The following is a 15253-nucleotide window of genomic DNA, read 5'->3' as shown; positions in this document are numbered from 1 at the left end:
TAAGGCTGGTTTAAGTGGTGTGAAGCGGAATTATGTATTCTCGCAACCGCTAGTAACACAGCTCATTAAAACTTATGCCCAATAGGGTAACCCCCAATTCAGGGTAAACGTATCCCCGATTTTCAGACATTTTAGGGCGTAGCTTGTCAGATTTGTGAAGTGGAAACCGGAAACAGAACCATCTAGGCTCTCAAAAGTAGCTAAGGCTAAAAAAAAAAGGTTTAAACCCCAATATCCTTACTTTCTTTTAATTTAATTTGAATTCCAAATAGATGATTAAAAAGAAAAAAAATTATCTATCTTTTCTCTGTTTTTGAAATCTATAGCACAAACGGTATCGGAACAAATTGAATTTTAACGAAAAAAATCAATTTTTTAAATTTAAAAAACCAAAACTTTAGGATTTTTTATCTCCCACTCTGTAAACGGGAAAATTTGTTACCTTTACAGAAAATTTTATACAAACACAATGAACACACTGTAAAAAATAAAAAAATCGGTGATGTCGAGTGCCAAAATTAATTCGATTCCAGAGGAATGACCCAATTATGAAGAGAAACTGGAGATGATTTACGAAATGGGAAACATAAAACTAATAATGACACCGGCGAAACTCCACAAGCCGCCATGCAAGAGCAATAACGAATTTGTGTCCAATTTCCAATAATTGTCCAATCCAAATAAAACTGGCAACTCCGGACGTTAGCCTAGTCTATATTCAGAACAGGGGTTCGTTAAGTGAACGACTTGGAAACTACCCAATCAACGTTGCCAAATGACACGTGACAATGTTTCTTAGCCAATACAGAGTAGAGTTTTCTAGCAATAAACGCCAGACCTCTTTCTCTCTTTCATTTTTGATGAGAAAGAAGTGATGCGAACTACAACTTTTGTTAAGACGATATGGCAGCGCTGTAGCCAACAAATAAAATCTCTTTTTTTTCAAACTTTTTGCAGCCGAAAATTACGAAGAAAGTCATGGCGTTAGAAAAATCTCCGATCTTCGTATTTTTTAGTATCAATTGACTTGGACATTTCGTATATTGAGTTGTAAAATCAAGTTTATTTAATAAGACACTAAAAAAATTTTCTTCTGACATGCGTCGTCGTTTTTCCGTCAAGCAAAATACGTAAATTCCCTATTGTTTTTAGACTTTGTTTTCCTACTACGATTACATTTTCTTAAATCTGGCAATGCCACAAAACGAAAAAAAATTGTTCACTTAACGAACCCCAGTGGGTATTTTCTAAGGGGTTTCAAGATTAACCACCAGTTTCGCTAGTGAGGGAGGCTGATCGCCTCTCAGGGGCAATTTTTAGTATTTTTAACAAGCGATCTACGACTCAAATAGACCGAAATCCCGGAGCGGCTTTCCAGATCTAAATCCGGAAAAGGCCTTACGAATATATAAAAAAATATAATCATGTTCGTCTCTGCAGGTCGGATTTACCTGTGTCTGCAGAAAGACGAAATGCCCACCCGTTTACAAGATATTCAGCGTTAAAGTTTGGGTTTTTTAAATTATGTCAGAAATGGGTGGTATTTTGACATCGCTTTTCTGAAAAGCGGGGGAGCTATAGAAAAACTACTTGTACAAAAAGGTTTATTGCTATCTCAACCACCAAAATCCAAAAGGAATTTTCTTTCCGGATTTTATTGGTTGAGATATGACTAATTTACTGAGAGGCTCATTTTTCCCTTTTCCCTCTCTGCCTGGCAGCCATTTTTTTGTACTCTCCGCCACGCCCCTTGCGGAATCCAGCTTGGTTCCACTAAATATTAAGGCCCATGTGACTTCTATTGGTCTAAAATTAAGGCCAACAGATAAAACCTTCTGCTTGCTTCCGCAAGGAGCGCGGTGGAGAGTACAAAAAATTTTTAGTAATTTTATCGAAAACATTCAATCGGCTCCCATGATGCCAGCTAGAAGCTAGTTTGAAATTTTGAACGTCGGATGTTACGATACTTACCGTCAAATCTCCTCCCCCCTCTGATCTTGATTTAGGAAGATGAAAAAAAGGCCAGTTTTTTCTAAATAATATGTCTTGCTTAACAGAGCAACCAAAAGGCAACCACGCAAACGAAATTTTCTACTGGAGACTATCAGACGCATTCTTTGACTTGCAAGCGCCCAATAGGTAGGCGCAGAGTAGATTTCCCCTGCATTTTTTTTCAACCTCAGGCTTTCTGACATCGTTAGTCGGCTACTGAGAGACGAGGCCAGCAGTCTGATATCTGCGGTTCACCATGAGTTCATTATCATCAACCTAAAAGCAATATTTAAAAGTTATGAAACACTTAACAAAATTAAATAATTCAATCAAGATTATTGATCTATGGGGTTATAAGAAATAGATATTATAAATGAAGGAAAACAACAGAAGTTTGTGCTGATTATAGTTATTTATTAATACCAGAATGAACTAATGGTTCCTTTTGTATTATTATTTTTTTATAACTTTCTTTCTTACAATTTTTAAACTGTATGATTTCATCTCTATGGAAGTGTTCAATTGCAATTAGTACTGGAAGCACTTCTTTCGAATAAGGTTCCATATTTTTTTATGATGGAAACCCTTGAAAACCTAAATTTTGCCTTTTAATAATTTGATAATAATCATATATATGGGATGGCGGTTATGAGAGGGCTTAATGCTGAATGCTCGCACTTTTTTTGCACGGTGGGATTTATTCCTCAATAATTCTAGAAACTCTCGATAGATTGGATTAAATTAACTCACATCTTGATGTGATTCATGTCGCATTATAAAGAGTCAAGATTGGTGAAAGGTACTGACTTGCCTTCCCTGCCGTCCCATCGGCCAAAAGTCAGTCTTGTCGACGCATATTTTATCGAAAAATATAAAAAATTTAGAAATTTTTTTTATTTTATTTTTAAAATACCATTACCTCTACCATAGCAGGGATACTGCAGGCTGCAGTGGTATCTACCTGCTCCTCCTCTTAGAGAAAAAAAATTTCCCGGACCGAGATGACGCTCTATCACACAACGTGTATTATGCACGTTGTAGTGGCCCCATCTCCCCAGATCCAGGCTCTGGACGTATGCTGTGAAATTGGGGCCTGTGGTGACCCTAGGTCCATTTAGGGTCACCACGCCTAAATCAACTAGGTGATTCATAAAAATCGTGGCAGCCTCCCTTTTATTGTCAGCAACGTAGTTATCCCTGGTAGAGTAGCTGACCACAAAGGGATCACCTGAAAAAAATGAGAAATAGCTAATAAATAACAAGATAAAAATAAATTAAAAAAGTAATAAACCTTGAACGGTTACTGTCGTAAGATAGCCCTGTTCCGTTTCGACACTGCGTACGATGGGCGCTGTCCCGACTTGGTGAGTAAGGAAGTTGAACAAGTCATATGAGACCATCATATGACATGTTAAGTGTGGCTGGCCCCGTCCAACGGGTGGAGCAGCTGCGCCGGATGGTAGAATCTCCCGTCTAATGGGCGGAGCATCAGCGCCGGATCGTAGAGGCTGGCCCCGTCTAACGGGTGGAATTATATTTTTAAATGCTTTACCCGACACTGATGTAAAAGAAGACAAACTACTTGGAACTTCAAGATGTTGAACTTCATGAGATGTCTCCAATACTTTAATTTTACTGCATGGTACAGACTGTGCAGTACCATGCGAAATAAATGGTCCAGAAAAGAGAAAAGTAATACGCGAACCATATAGTGAATTTTTATTCGTATACTCAAGTTGTCTACGACGTCCATTGTGATAGTAATAAGAAATGTTTTAAAACTGGCGCCAACCCAACAAGAGGATCAAAAGATTCGTGTGTCCAATGTACGAAGCCGCCACCTATTTTTCTTCAGACGAGTCTGTTGAAACAAACTGAAATGAATGAAAACAGTTATCACATACACTTTAAAATTAACTCCTATTGATCAAACAGTGTTCTTCTGATCAGTGAGCAGATGACTTCACATTAAAAATAGGTATTCACACCTGATTGGTAGAATTCAAAATTTGCTCCGTTTGCTAGTTGCCCAGCTGAGGATTTTGTGGTGGTCCTCTTGGGATGTCCAATGATTCCGATAACTCCAGATCCGGCTGGTATCCGTGGACACACCAGCAGAGATCGCCCCTCGGGCATTCACCATGTTCTCGGAAATTGGCGCACTCAACCCGGCGGAACCAGGGCGGAGGGACGATCATGGCTGGGGCAGGGGCTCCGACCGGCGGCAAATCAAATCCGGGAGCCACGACAGGGGGACGAGAAGACGGACGTCTCGACGGTGATCGACTGCGATCGTTTCTTCTGTTGCTCGATCCGATCGTTGCATGATCTCTAACGCATCAAACAACGAATCTAACGCAATCAAATGCTGTTGGATCAAGTGGGATCCTCCCAGGGAAATTCCATTTCCCTACTGATTCTTTTGCGGGACAAGGCAGCTGTTGCTTACTTCGCCACTAATGCTGCTGCATACTGACGATGCCGTAAAAACCACAAAATAATTTTTTAAATAAAACTGAGCAGTATAACTTTTATTAAATCTTTATGGAATTCATCAGGAGTTGCAGCTAGATTTAACGTTGCCATTATGTAATGAAAGCTATAATTTCAAAAGCGGAATTACCGATTCAAACGAAATTAAACGTAACTCTTCTATCAGTTGCGGTAATACAAAATAACTCAAGGCCATTACTACCTTACCTGAACGTTTTCGAGATATTGACTCGGTTCAACCTTAGCAAGGCTAGACAAAGCCAAATGGATATGAACGATAAAATTTCGTTCGTAACAATTTGATCTTGCCAATCATTGATAAGAGTTAGAAAAACTGTGTAGGGAAGGGTGGTCCTTGAATAGTACTAACGTCTGAAAAATAAAATATTACATGTATTTTCTGTATTTTCTGGCTTTTGATTTAAGCACATTCAAATTTATGATGGCCGTCTCGGTGTGTAGTACCCCGGGGTAAAAAATTCCCATCCTTATTCTGTGTGCGCCTGATTCAGCTTCACACTTCTACTGAAAAGGGCTGTCAGACAGTCAGTCGCTTTCCCCTTCAAGACGTGTCAAGTTGTAGGCCTATTAAGACTGTAATTTTGAAATTAATTTCAATAATTTTTTTTCATAATTGTTATTAAGAGCTTTTTTTTAAATTTCGAAGAAAATAGAACAAAGTGCTTCTTCGTCTGACAAACCCGATTAAGATCCATAAAAAAAAATTTATTTTTTTTATGTTTTTTTATCCAATTATGTGTTTTTGATAGTTGTCTCTCTTTTTTCTTTCTTCTCTTCTTTTTTCCCTTCTCTTTCTTTCCTTGTTCTTTGTTTTGTTCGTTTTCTTTTTTCTTTTTCTAACTTGCAACGTTTCCCTCGGCGGACTTGCATTTGTGGAGTTGGATTGGGATCGGATTGAAAAACAAAGCTACCAGGATTCATGAGCTTAAATGTATTTCAATATGTAGGCTTACAATTCTGAAAAAAACCTTTAGATATCTAGCAGTGGAGAAAGTGGGCCGTATCTTCTTCGAAACCTAATTTTTCCCGTATTCCTATATTCGTTTCGTTGAAGACTGGTTTAAAGTCTCTATTTAATAATTTACCTTATGTTTTTTTTCTTTGCTCGTGTTTTACAGAAAGTTTTAAGACTTTAGTGGGGTAGCCGAAAATGCCAAGAACTCAGCGACATTTCAAGCCAAAAGAAGGAGGAGGAAAAAAACAGCTGCCGGTTATAATCACAAATGTTCTGATATTAAAGATAAACTTCTCGCAAAAGAACCTTCTCTTTCCAGTGACTTGTAGTTTGAGCCAGTCGTCATAGCTTCCACCTTTGTCAAAATGATATTTCACACTGTTAAAAAAAGGTCCGAATTCAGGACTTTAAAAAGCCAAATGACGGGTACGCCAGACAGACACCCTAAAATCGGGCAATAAAAAATTTATAAAAAAAGAAAATAAATAAATATAAAGAATACAAGGTAAAGCCCTTAATACAGACCCAGCTATACCTTCTGGTCGACTATAAATGCTCTTAATTTGTAGCTCTAATCAAAGCTAGTATAGTTTAAAAACGAAAAACAGCAAATAAATACAGCAGCTATCATTCTGTATTGTCAAAATAAATGAACAAGCACGAGAAACAAGCAATAATGAAATTCAAAACTTCCAAAGATACAAGACATTTTCAAAATCAATAATGGAAACGACAATAAAACAAACATAATAGAAATGCATTAGAGCAATGATCGTTGCAACTGAAAACAATAAGAAATAAATTTCAATTCTATACTCTAGTCGTCTTGTAGTTACATTAGATGTTTCTTTCTTCTTGTCTAGCTTGAATATCATTAAATTGTTAAAACAAAGACGTTTGTATTGTAAAAACGTTACTCCTTCGAATCAACAAAGTTACAGATGGCTCCCTCTAGACTGTTTCATTTTACACTTTTTTTTTAAATTTTGAGAGAGACGTTTAATATATCTTGCGCCTAGGTAAAAAAATACATTCCATGAAAAAAATAAAAAAAAAAAATATTTTTAGCACCCACGCCGACGAAAAAACTAAAGAAACAGAACAAAATTAGCCTTTTTTTGCAAAATCTCGGGTTCAATCAAATATTTTCAACCCGACGCTTAATGTGGAAAAAGGCGTTTTTATCGGCGTTCCCAAAAATCCAATTTTCGTCGGATTGCAAAGAATTTTTTTTTGGCCGTAGCCATTGATGGGTAGCATAACGCTGTTTTTTTTGTTTTATTTAGATTTTTCCTATCTATAAGGACAGGGTCACTTTTAACTCGAGCCCTAAGTTTGGGAACGCCAAAGTCAATTGTGAATTGAAAATAGTTTTAATTTTTTTGCCCGTGTTTGTCCTTTTCTTCCCCCCTCTTTCCACCCACGCCAGGTTGTCGCCACCTCATAAGCGCGTTTTTCTCTGTTTAACAGAGAAAAAGGCGCGCGGGGTGGAAATGGGGGGGAAGAAAGGGACTAGAACGGAAAAAATAATAAAAACTGTTTTCAATTTACAATTGACTACATTCAATATCACGATGTGTTAAAAACGGAAACACTTTTTCGCGCGGAAAAAACGGGTTTTACGTTAGATTTTTTTTTGCACACTAAATTTATTCATAATTGCACCAAAATTGGTAAATTCAGAGAATGAAAGATTTACAATTTCAAATTTTTAAAAATCTTAAATTTCCACCAGAAAAAGTGTTTACACGGGTTAAAAAAAAAAAATTCAAATAACTTTTTAAACATGTTCTACACGATATTTTTCACAAGGATTTTGAACAAAATTAAATTTTATGGTATAAACAGTGCTCACGACCGAAATAACGGTTAATAATTTGTTTGGGGTCAAATGGCTTATTTGACTATACTACAATACTTTTATATATATTCCCACCCACTGAGGGGGTTGTCGCCCCCTCATAAGCGCGTGTTTTCTCTGTTAAACAGAGAAAAAGGCGCGTGGTGTGGGAATGGGGAAGAAAGGGACAAACACGGGCAAAAAAATTAATGATATTTTCAATTTAAAAATGCCGTACATTATATATGACGCAAAAATTCTGAAAATGAAGAATGTTGTTCAGCTAGTGAACTTCTTCATTTCAAAGTTTTCCGCGTCTTCCTAGCTCTACCCGTTCTGTAGTTATTTCCCTTCAAAGTACCCTAATTTGCATATAGCTCTACAGAGCGTTCCCAAACTTAGGGCTCGAGTTAAAAGTGACCAAGCCCTTGATAGGAAAAATATAAAAAACATCAGCGTAATGCTACCCATCATGGCTACGGCAAAAAAAAAATTCGTCGCAATCCGACGAAAATTGGATTTTCGGGAACGCCGAGAAAAACGCCTTTTTCCATAAGGTTCTCTCGCGCGTTCCCAAACTTTAGTTAGGTACTGTATCATTTTCTATTAGTTCACTGCCACATTCAATCACTTCACCGGCAAGTTGTTACATTTCGCTGTTGCCTTCCGAATAAAAAAGATCCAAGTCCTGATGATAATGCAATGCGTGTTAATTGAGAGTTATAGCGAAGACGAGGTTATTTAGCTGTGAAGGAGCCGCTCCCTCCCTCCTTCACCCCCTCACCGGGGATGACGATGGGCAATATTGCTCTGGACTCAAATTCTGAAAGAAGTTAAAAGGAAAACATCAGTGAATTGCAATTTATTATTAATTTAAATGAAGAGTTTGTTTTTACCTGAACCTTCTTTCGTTCCCCTAGATTTCTTAGAATTGAGAAGTTGCAAAGCACGTTTTTTGTGGGCTCCTGGCAGCCTTGATAATGTGTTTTGCAGAACTGTTCCACTTGTCCCTAAAATTCTCAGCAGTTTTTTTTACCAAGTACTAAGTCTACATTTTCCATGAAAAGCTAAACAAATAAATACATGTAATAAAAATTAGCAAGACATTAAGAATATCCAAATAAGGTAACTTACTTCGAAAAAATGTTTCAAAAATGGGCAGGTTTTCTTGATGAAGCTTTCCAGACAACCTGCTTCAATTCTCTTTTCCGTCTAGTGAAAGTTAGTCTCGGTAGTGTATCAACAGCATTGCTGAAAGGTTCAAAAGACTTCTCGCTTCTACCACTCGCTGGTTGCCCCATGAATTCAGCACGTCTCATTCTCTGCATTATCCTCTTTAACTTGATATTGTCAGGTGAAATGCCTGATTAGTATTGCAATCCACTTCTATAAAGTAAATAGAGAATAAATAAATATAAAAAAATAAGAAAGGGAGTAATACTAAAATTGGGAGTGTGGATGGTGTGGATGGAGTTTACCGCAACACCCATCTTAACAATGGTACCAATATAATTTTGCAACCAAAGAAACAAATCCATATTTTGTTAATGATGGAGACCTAAATTTCACCATAAGATAATTCGATAATGCCCATAGAGACTTGTAGTTTTCTGGCCAGTCGTCAAAGCTTAATGCAACTTTGTCCTGATTATATTCTAAGCTTCATATGTTAAATAAACAGCCACCAGGCCTACTGAGACGACTTTTCAGACTGATGTCAATTTCCTAATTTGGAGAAGGTTGAAACTTTGATTCAATGTTAGCGCCAATTTATTGCCAACCTCAAGTTTCGCTACGTTTATTGTAAGTTGTACAACTTCATTCTGGACTGTCGGACTGATGGGGTAGCTTCGATAGGGCGGAGATGAAATTGTAGGCAGCGGTTGCTTCCATTAAGCTCATGTCTGACAGAACCAATGGGAAATAAAATCGCTGTCCATCGCGAACATTGTTTTTCTTGTTAGGTTTCAAGTAATTATTCCAAATGTCAGCCATTACGAAGAGGTGTCGTATTTGTGTCTTACGAAGGGCTTGGGTCGTATTTGAGTTTTTTGCGTGTCTTCAACTAGGTTTTTTACAATCCCTTGGAATGCTTTGTCGTTGCTTGAAACTGATCTCAGAACTTGAATGTACCGTCTGATGGCTTAATGTTGTGACAAGAAAAACAGTACTTTATTGTTATCAACTTGTCCGTGTTGTGCTGCAAGTAATCTGTCTTGAAGAAGCTGAATAACATGCTCACTTCTATGATTATAGACATTGCAACCTCGGAATAATTTATGATACGATTAACCCACTAAAATATTTTGTAATTCCCGGAAGTTTTTAAATTGCTAGTATCTGTAACTGTGTATTGTACTGTAATACTAAACAGTTAAGTGTGCAGATTGATCTTTGTGTCTTCTTTTTGTCTTCCAGTCTTCCAAAATTATAATTCCCTTCTTGTTTCCATTCTCGACCTGCAGCTGTCATTGTGGGGCATTTATTGTTTATCACTTGTATGTTGAACGCTAGAAGGCTTAAACCAAGGATCTCGAAGCCATATTGTGTCTCCCACTTGATTTCTGTATCTTGAGCCGAAAATACTGTTAACACATGTTAAGCTTTGTTAACAATGGCTACTCATAGCGTTGGTTTAGTCAAATATTTATGTAAATTCCCTGGCCTCTGGCCTGTCTTTTTATCTTTCTTTTATCTTCATTCTTCAATTTTGTGTGGTTTTATCCACAACTCTGGATTGAGTTCACATTCGTTTATATAGTGGACACTGGGAATGACATTGGGTACTTTTTCTTATCCGCATACTTGTAGTGCTAGTTCTACTTCTATTGAAAACTTCCAGGAAAAGGTGATTAGAACTTTACAGAAAGTTATGCAAATATAGCTGTTTTGTATTTATTGCAAAATAATATTTAAAAAATACATTTAACAAAAAAAATTAAGTTTTGCTACAAAAAACTTTTTACGGTAATAAACCTAAGAAATGTAACGTGTTAGTTCTACTTGTAAAATAAACGAACGTTAATCTGGCATAATTACGACCACAAATGAAGCTTCATACTGGTAATGATAATCATATGTGGGAATATACTCAAGGTGGCGTTACCGCAAAGCATATGTTTATGAATTAGCGAAAAAACATTGCGATTATCGTAAATTAATTCAATTCATTTTTTTTAATGCTAAACGATGGAAGAAAATTTTCAGAAGAAAAAAATACGTTCAGTTATTTTCAAAATAAAAAATGCAATATTGATCGATTTATTTAGCGTGTTGTGGCATATGGTTTCCATTCTGGTAAACTAGGTTCAATCCTACTTAAAATTTCAATTACATATTTTTGTCATATTGACCTATCACGTAGTATTTTGTAAATTCATCGCATATCACTTGGATAATTTCATATTCTGTCTTATTGAGTTTCATATTTCAAATCACAATAATTTCAATTTTCATCATATTTAACAATTTTGAATTTTTCTGCAGGGTACTTTGCAAGTACACATCACACACAAAATCACGAGGAGCACAGACCTTATCTGAAGAAACGATGTTTGTCGTTAGAAGTGAGGAAGTTGTGCCCAATGAACATATTCAACTAGCCAAAGCCCCGCCAGTCTATAATAACACAGTAAGAAAGTAATCACATTTCTTAGCCGAATAGGATGCTTGTATTTTAATTATAATACTGTTGAAGAACTGGAGATGAAAATCGTTATCATTGCATTAAAAACTAGTAAATCGTTGCTAGAGGGGTTGAAGTCAGCATCATATTTTGGGAATCGATAAGCGTTTGATAACTAAGATCAATTTTGCAATGTCATCTAAGAAAGGTGTATAAATGCACGACACAAAAGAAATAGTATACCAAGATCGATTAGCTTGGTTATCGGATGGAAATGGGTCGGCCATTAACATAACGAAAACAGGAACAACGAAACGGGATGGAAAGTAGACGAGGTCGACAACGTGTAAAGAGCCCATCCATTGCATCATCAGAACATTATCCAAGTATGGATGCTGCAAGGATATTTTAATTTACCTAGATTCAGTGAAATTCTGATAGTCGGTGATAAAATCATCGTCGTAGCAGGTGTATTTTACGTTCCTTCCACTGACTGACAACATTTCTTTCAATTTCCCATTTCAAATTAGTTCAGTAGCATCTACAGTACCTACCTAAAGTTTGGAAACGCGCGCGCGCGAGAGAGAACCTTATGGCGTTTAGCTTTTTTTCTCGGCGATTCGAAAAATCCAATTTTCGTCGGATCGCGATGAAATTTTTTTTGGCCGTAGCGATTAGGAGTAGCAATAAACTGAATTTTTTTCAGATTTTTCCTACTAAGGGGAGGGTAGGTTTAAAATGGATCCCTAAATTTTGGAAACACGCTATAGTGCTCCATACAAATTAGGGTACTTTGAAGGGGAATAACTAATGAACGGGTAGAGCTGGGAAGACGCGGAAAACTCTGAAATGAAGAGCTACACAAGCTGAACAGAAGTCTTCATTTTCAGATTTTTCGCGTAATATTTAATCTAGTCAATTCTGAATTGAAAACAGAATTTATTTGTTTGCCCGTGTTTGTCCCTTTTTTCCTCCCCATTTCCACCCCGCGCGCCTTTTTCTCTGTTAAACAGAGAAATCGCGCGCTTATGAGGGGGCGACAACCCGGCGTGGGTGGAATGGGTGGGGAAGAAAGGGACTAGAACGGGCAATAAAATAAAAACCATTTTCAATTCAGAATTGACTAGATTAAATATTACGCGAAAAATCTGAAAATGAAGACTTCTGTTCAGCTTGTGTAGCTCTTCATTTCAGAGTTTTCCGCGTCTTCCCAGCTCTACCCGTTCATTAGTTATTCCCCTTCAAAGTACCCTAATTTGTATGGAGCACTATAGCGTGTTTCCAAACTTAGGGATCCATTTTAAACCTACCCTCCCCTTAGTAGGAAAAATCTGAAAAAAATTCAGTTTATTGCTACTCCTAATGGCTACGGCCAAAAAAAATTTCATCGCGATCCGACGAAAATTGGATTTTTCGGATCGCCGAGAAAAAAAGCTAAACGCCATAAAGTTCTCTCTCTCGCGCGCGCGCGTTTCCAAACTTTAGGTAGGTACTGTACTTATTTCTTCAATGATTTTATTTTTCATTAAACTTTTACTTCTTCTATTTTTACCAGACAGAAGATTTAACTCCACTCCTCTTTACCCTCATTTCAATCGAAGTAAACGCCTAGCCTTTTATTCTGTTACTACTCACTACATTATTCCCTTAGCAAGGTGTATAATGTACGTGTTGCCAGGATAAACATACGTTGAAGTTTATCGGGTGGAAAGCACTAGGAATTTCAACCTTAAATATTATTGTGTAAATATTTAAAAGCTACGGAAGGGCTGGACTTTGTACATAACACACGGGAGAAGGGAGCGTGTTGCGACGTGACAGACCTGAGCTAGAGTTTTAAATTTGTTGGGTTTTCAACCCCGTAAAAAGATCCAGAATTTCGTTTCAACAAAATGTAGTACCGGAAAACAACTTCCCTAACAAAGAAATGTCTAGTTCTGTACTGCTAAATATAAATATTTATGTGCCCTAGACCTTCAAGGAAACGCATTTGAAGATATTTTCAGAGTTTACACAGACGGGGAGGTATACTCACCCGCGCACTCACCCCCCACATACTGTTAATTGTTTATTTAATGCAGATGGCCGGAAAGGGAGAAAAGCAACCGGGGCCTCGGATACAAAAAGGGGAGAAGATCAAGTCATAGAGGTAGCAAAGATTTCACGCGGCCAGTTCTCTGGATGTCTTGGTGCACGACAGAAGCTCAGTCTTGATCTCAACCAAAAAGATGGGCCGTCCTCTCACCACTCGAAAGGTCGGATTAATCGTTTTTCTAATTTATATCATTCAGGTCAATGCCGAGCTGATCAGCGATGAATCGGCTGAAATTGGCGACACCAGTCAGTGCCCCAACAGCTACCTCAACAAAGATATGAGCTGGTTCAGACAGAATGCCCAAACTCTGCTCTTCATGGAGCATCTCGCGAAACGAGCCAGTCAAGACAATCTCTTTGACTGGAAGAAAGAGCAAGTATCGGACAAGTACAGATCGAAACTTCGAAGCTTGGAAGACCAGTTTGTCATGCCGGAAGAGATCCCCGATGACTGTTACGAAAAAATGCCCATTCCGCAGAAGATTTCTCAGCGCATTTCCTTTTTGGAAGATCGTTTGGAGGGTTGCGGAGCGGCCCAATCACAGCCCTGCCCTTACGCTGATGAACCAGCCGTTGGCGGGTACGGTTCCGGTTTAGTTCTCCGTCGTTTGTCCGCCATCCAAGCGGAATTGATGCGCCAAAAGAATGTCATACGCTTGATGAGAATGCGTCTGATGGACGTTAATCGCCAATGCGAAGGTAATAATGTCATTGAATACTCATTTTTAAAACTATTTAGTTGTTTTAAATGTGTCATTAATTCATTCAGATTTCATGGCTGCTCCAGAGAGAAATAATTACGAAAGTGATTGTTCTGGTGGAGTTCTAGAACAGGATAGAGACGTATGAACCAAATTTTAAATTTTATTTTAAATTGTTTTCTTATTAAATGTTTCATTGATTGCTGAAAACAGACTTCTCCTTGTAAGACTGCACCTCCTGGACCGCCAGGACCACCAGGTCCTTCGGGTAAGTTATAAGCTTCAATTTAACTTTATTTATTGCGAATAATATTTTTTATTCGTAGGACCGCCTGGTCCAGAAGGACCTCCAGGACCACAAGGTATAAACGAAGAAATGTGATACTTGTTTAACAAAATAAATTAATTGTAACGGTTCTGATCAAAAGGTCTTCCGGGTTTGAATGGCTTACCTGGTGAAATGGGTGCTAAAGGAGAGCCGGGCGGAAGCGAATGCGGTTCAACACGTAGCCCATGTGGACAACCGCCTATTCAACCACATGTCCCGCCTTTGGTAATTCATTATCAATTTATTCTTGTATCCATTCTGATTACTTTGGATTCTCCACAGATTCCATTTCAAATTCCTCCGCCGCTGTGCAGTCAACCACCGTGCAGTCCACCAAAAACTATGCCGTTTTATCCGAATCCGTGCCAAAACAAGCCAAACTGTTCTCCCTTTTACCCCTTTACTTCCAGTTCTTACGCGTCAATGCCTTCCTATTCCCCTTCATGGCCTTCGTATCCTGCCTATTCTTCTTACCCTTCTTACTCCCCCAGCTACGCCCCCAGCTACGCACCCAGCTACGCTCCTAGCTACGCTCCTAGCTACGCTCCTGGATATACTTTACCATCCTACGCTCCTGGTTACACTTTACCTTCCTATCAAAGTCAATCTCCTTCGTCCTTACCATCACTATCGGGCTTACCACCCGGTTACCCCGTGATCGATCCTGCGAACCCAAATGCAAATCCTAATAATTTCACCCAAGCACCTGTCAGTACGACAGTTGCTCCAGATACTCCATCGGATTCTTCCGAAGACACAAATGATTCAGACGATTTTTAATTCTTTTTAAACACAAGCTATTTGCTATTCCTTGAGTCAATTTTGACTGACCAGCGCGCGTTTTTTACTCGAAAACCAATGAAATATTTGGGATTTTAAAACAATAATTAGTGTCTTGAAATGTAGTGTATTGTTTTACTGTGAAATGAAATGATTTTTCAAACAACGATTGCAATTTTTATTCACATTTTGTCACACTGCATGTTCGTGGTCTATTGTTCATGGTTTTTGCAGTAAATTTTTTATTAATTACTAATTTGAATTCGTAGGTTTTTCCAGCATCTTAGTAAGTCAATGTGTGTGCTCCCTGGCAGAAAATCACCAGAGGCTAGAACTCAATTTCTCAATTAAATAATATTTAAGTATATTACACATTTAACTTGATCTGTGCCATGCCAAAAGCAGACGAATTTGCTCAAAATTT

The 15253-nt window shown here is 37.9% G+C and overlaps 1 protein-coding gene across 1 annotated transcript; it reads left to right on the top strand.

Annotated features, from left to right (window-relative positions):
• Positions 1-13066: 13066 nt before the first annotated feature.
• LOC124320887 (DNA-directed RNA polymerase II subunit RPB1-like) lies at positions 13067-14993 on the top strand. The gene is made up of 6 exons (XM_046783791.1): positions 13067-13719; positions 13790-13863; positions 13935-13989; positions 14048-14083; positions 14150-14274; positions 14332-14993. Exons 1-6 carry the CDS (start codon positions 13155-13157, stop codon positions 14827-14829), a joined length of 1353 nt encoding a protein of 450 aa, XP_046639747.1. The 5' UTR covers positions 13067-13154; the 3' UTR covers positions 14830-14993.
• The last annotated feature ends 260 nt before the right edge of the window (positions 14994-15253 follow it).

This window comes from Daphnia pulicaria, chromosome 1 (assembly GCF_021234035.1).
Source record: "Daphnia pulicaria isolate SC F1-1A chromosome 1, SC_F0-13Bv2, whole genome shotgun sequence".
In the NCBI taxonomy this organism is placed as follows: domain Eukaryota; kingdom Metazoa; phylum Arthropoda; class Branchiopoda; order Diplostraca; family Daphniidae; genus Daphnia; species Daphnia pulicaria.
This window is presented reverse-complemented; position numbering and strand designations above follow the sequence as displayed.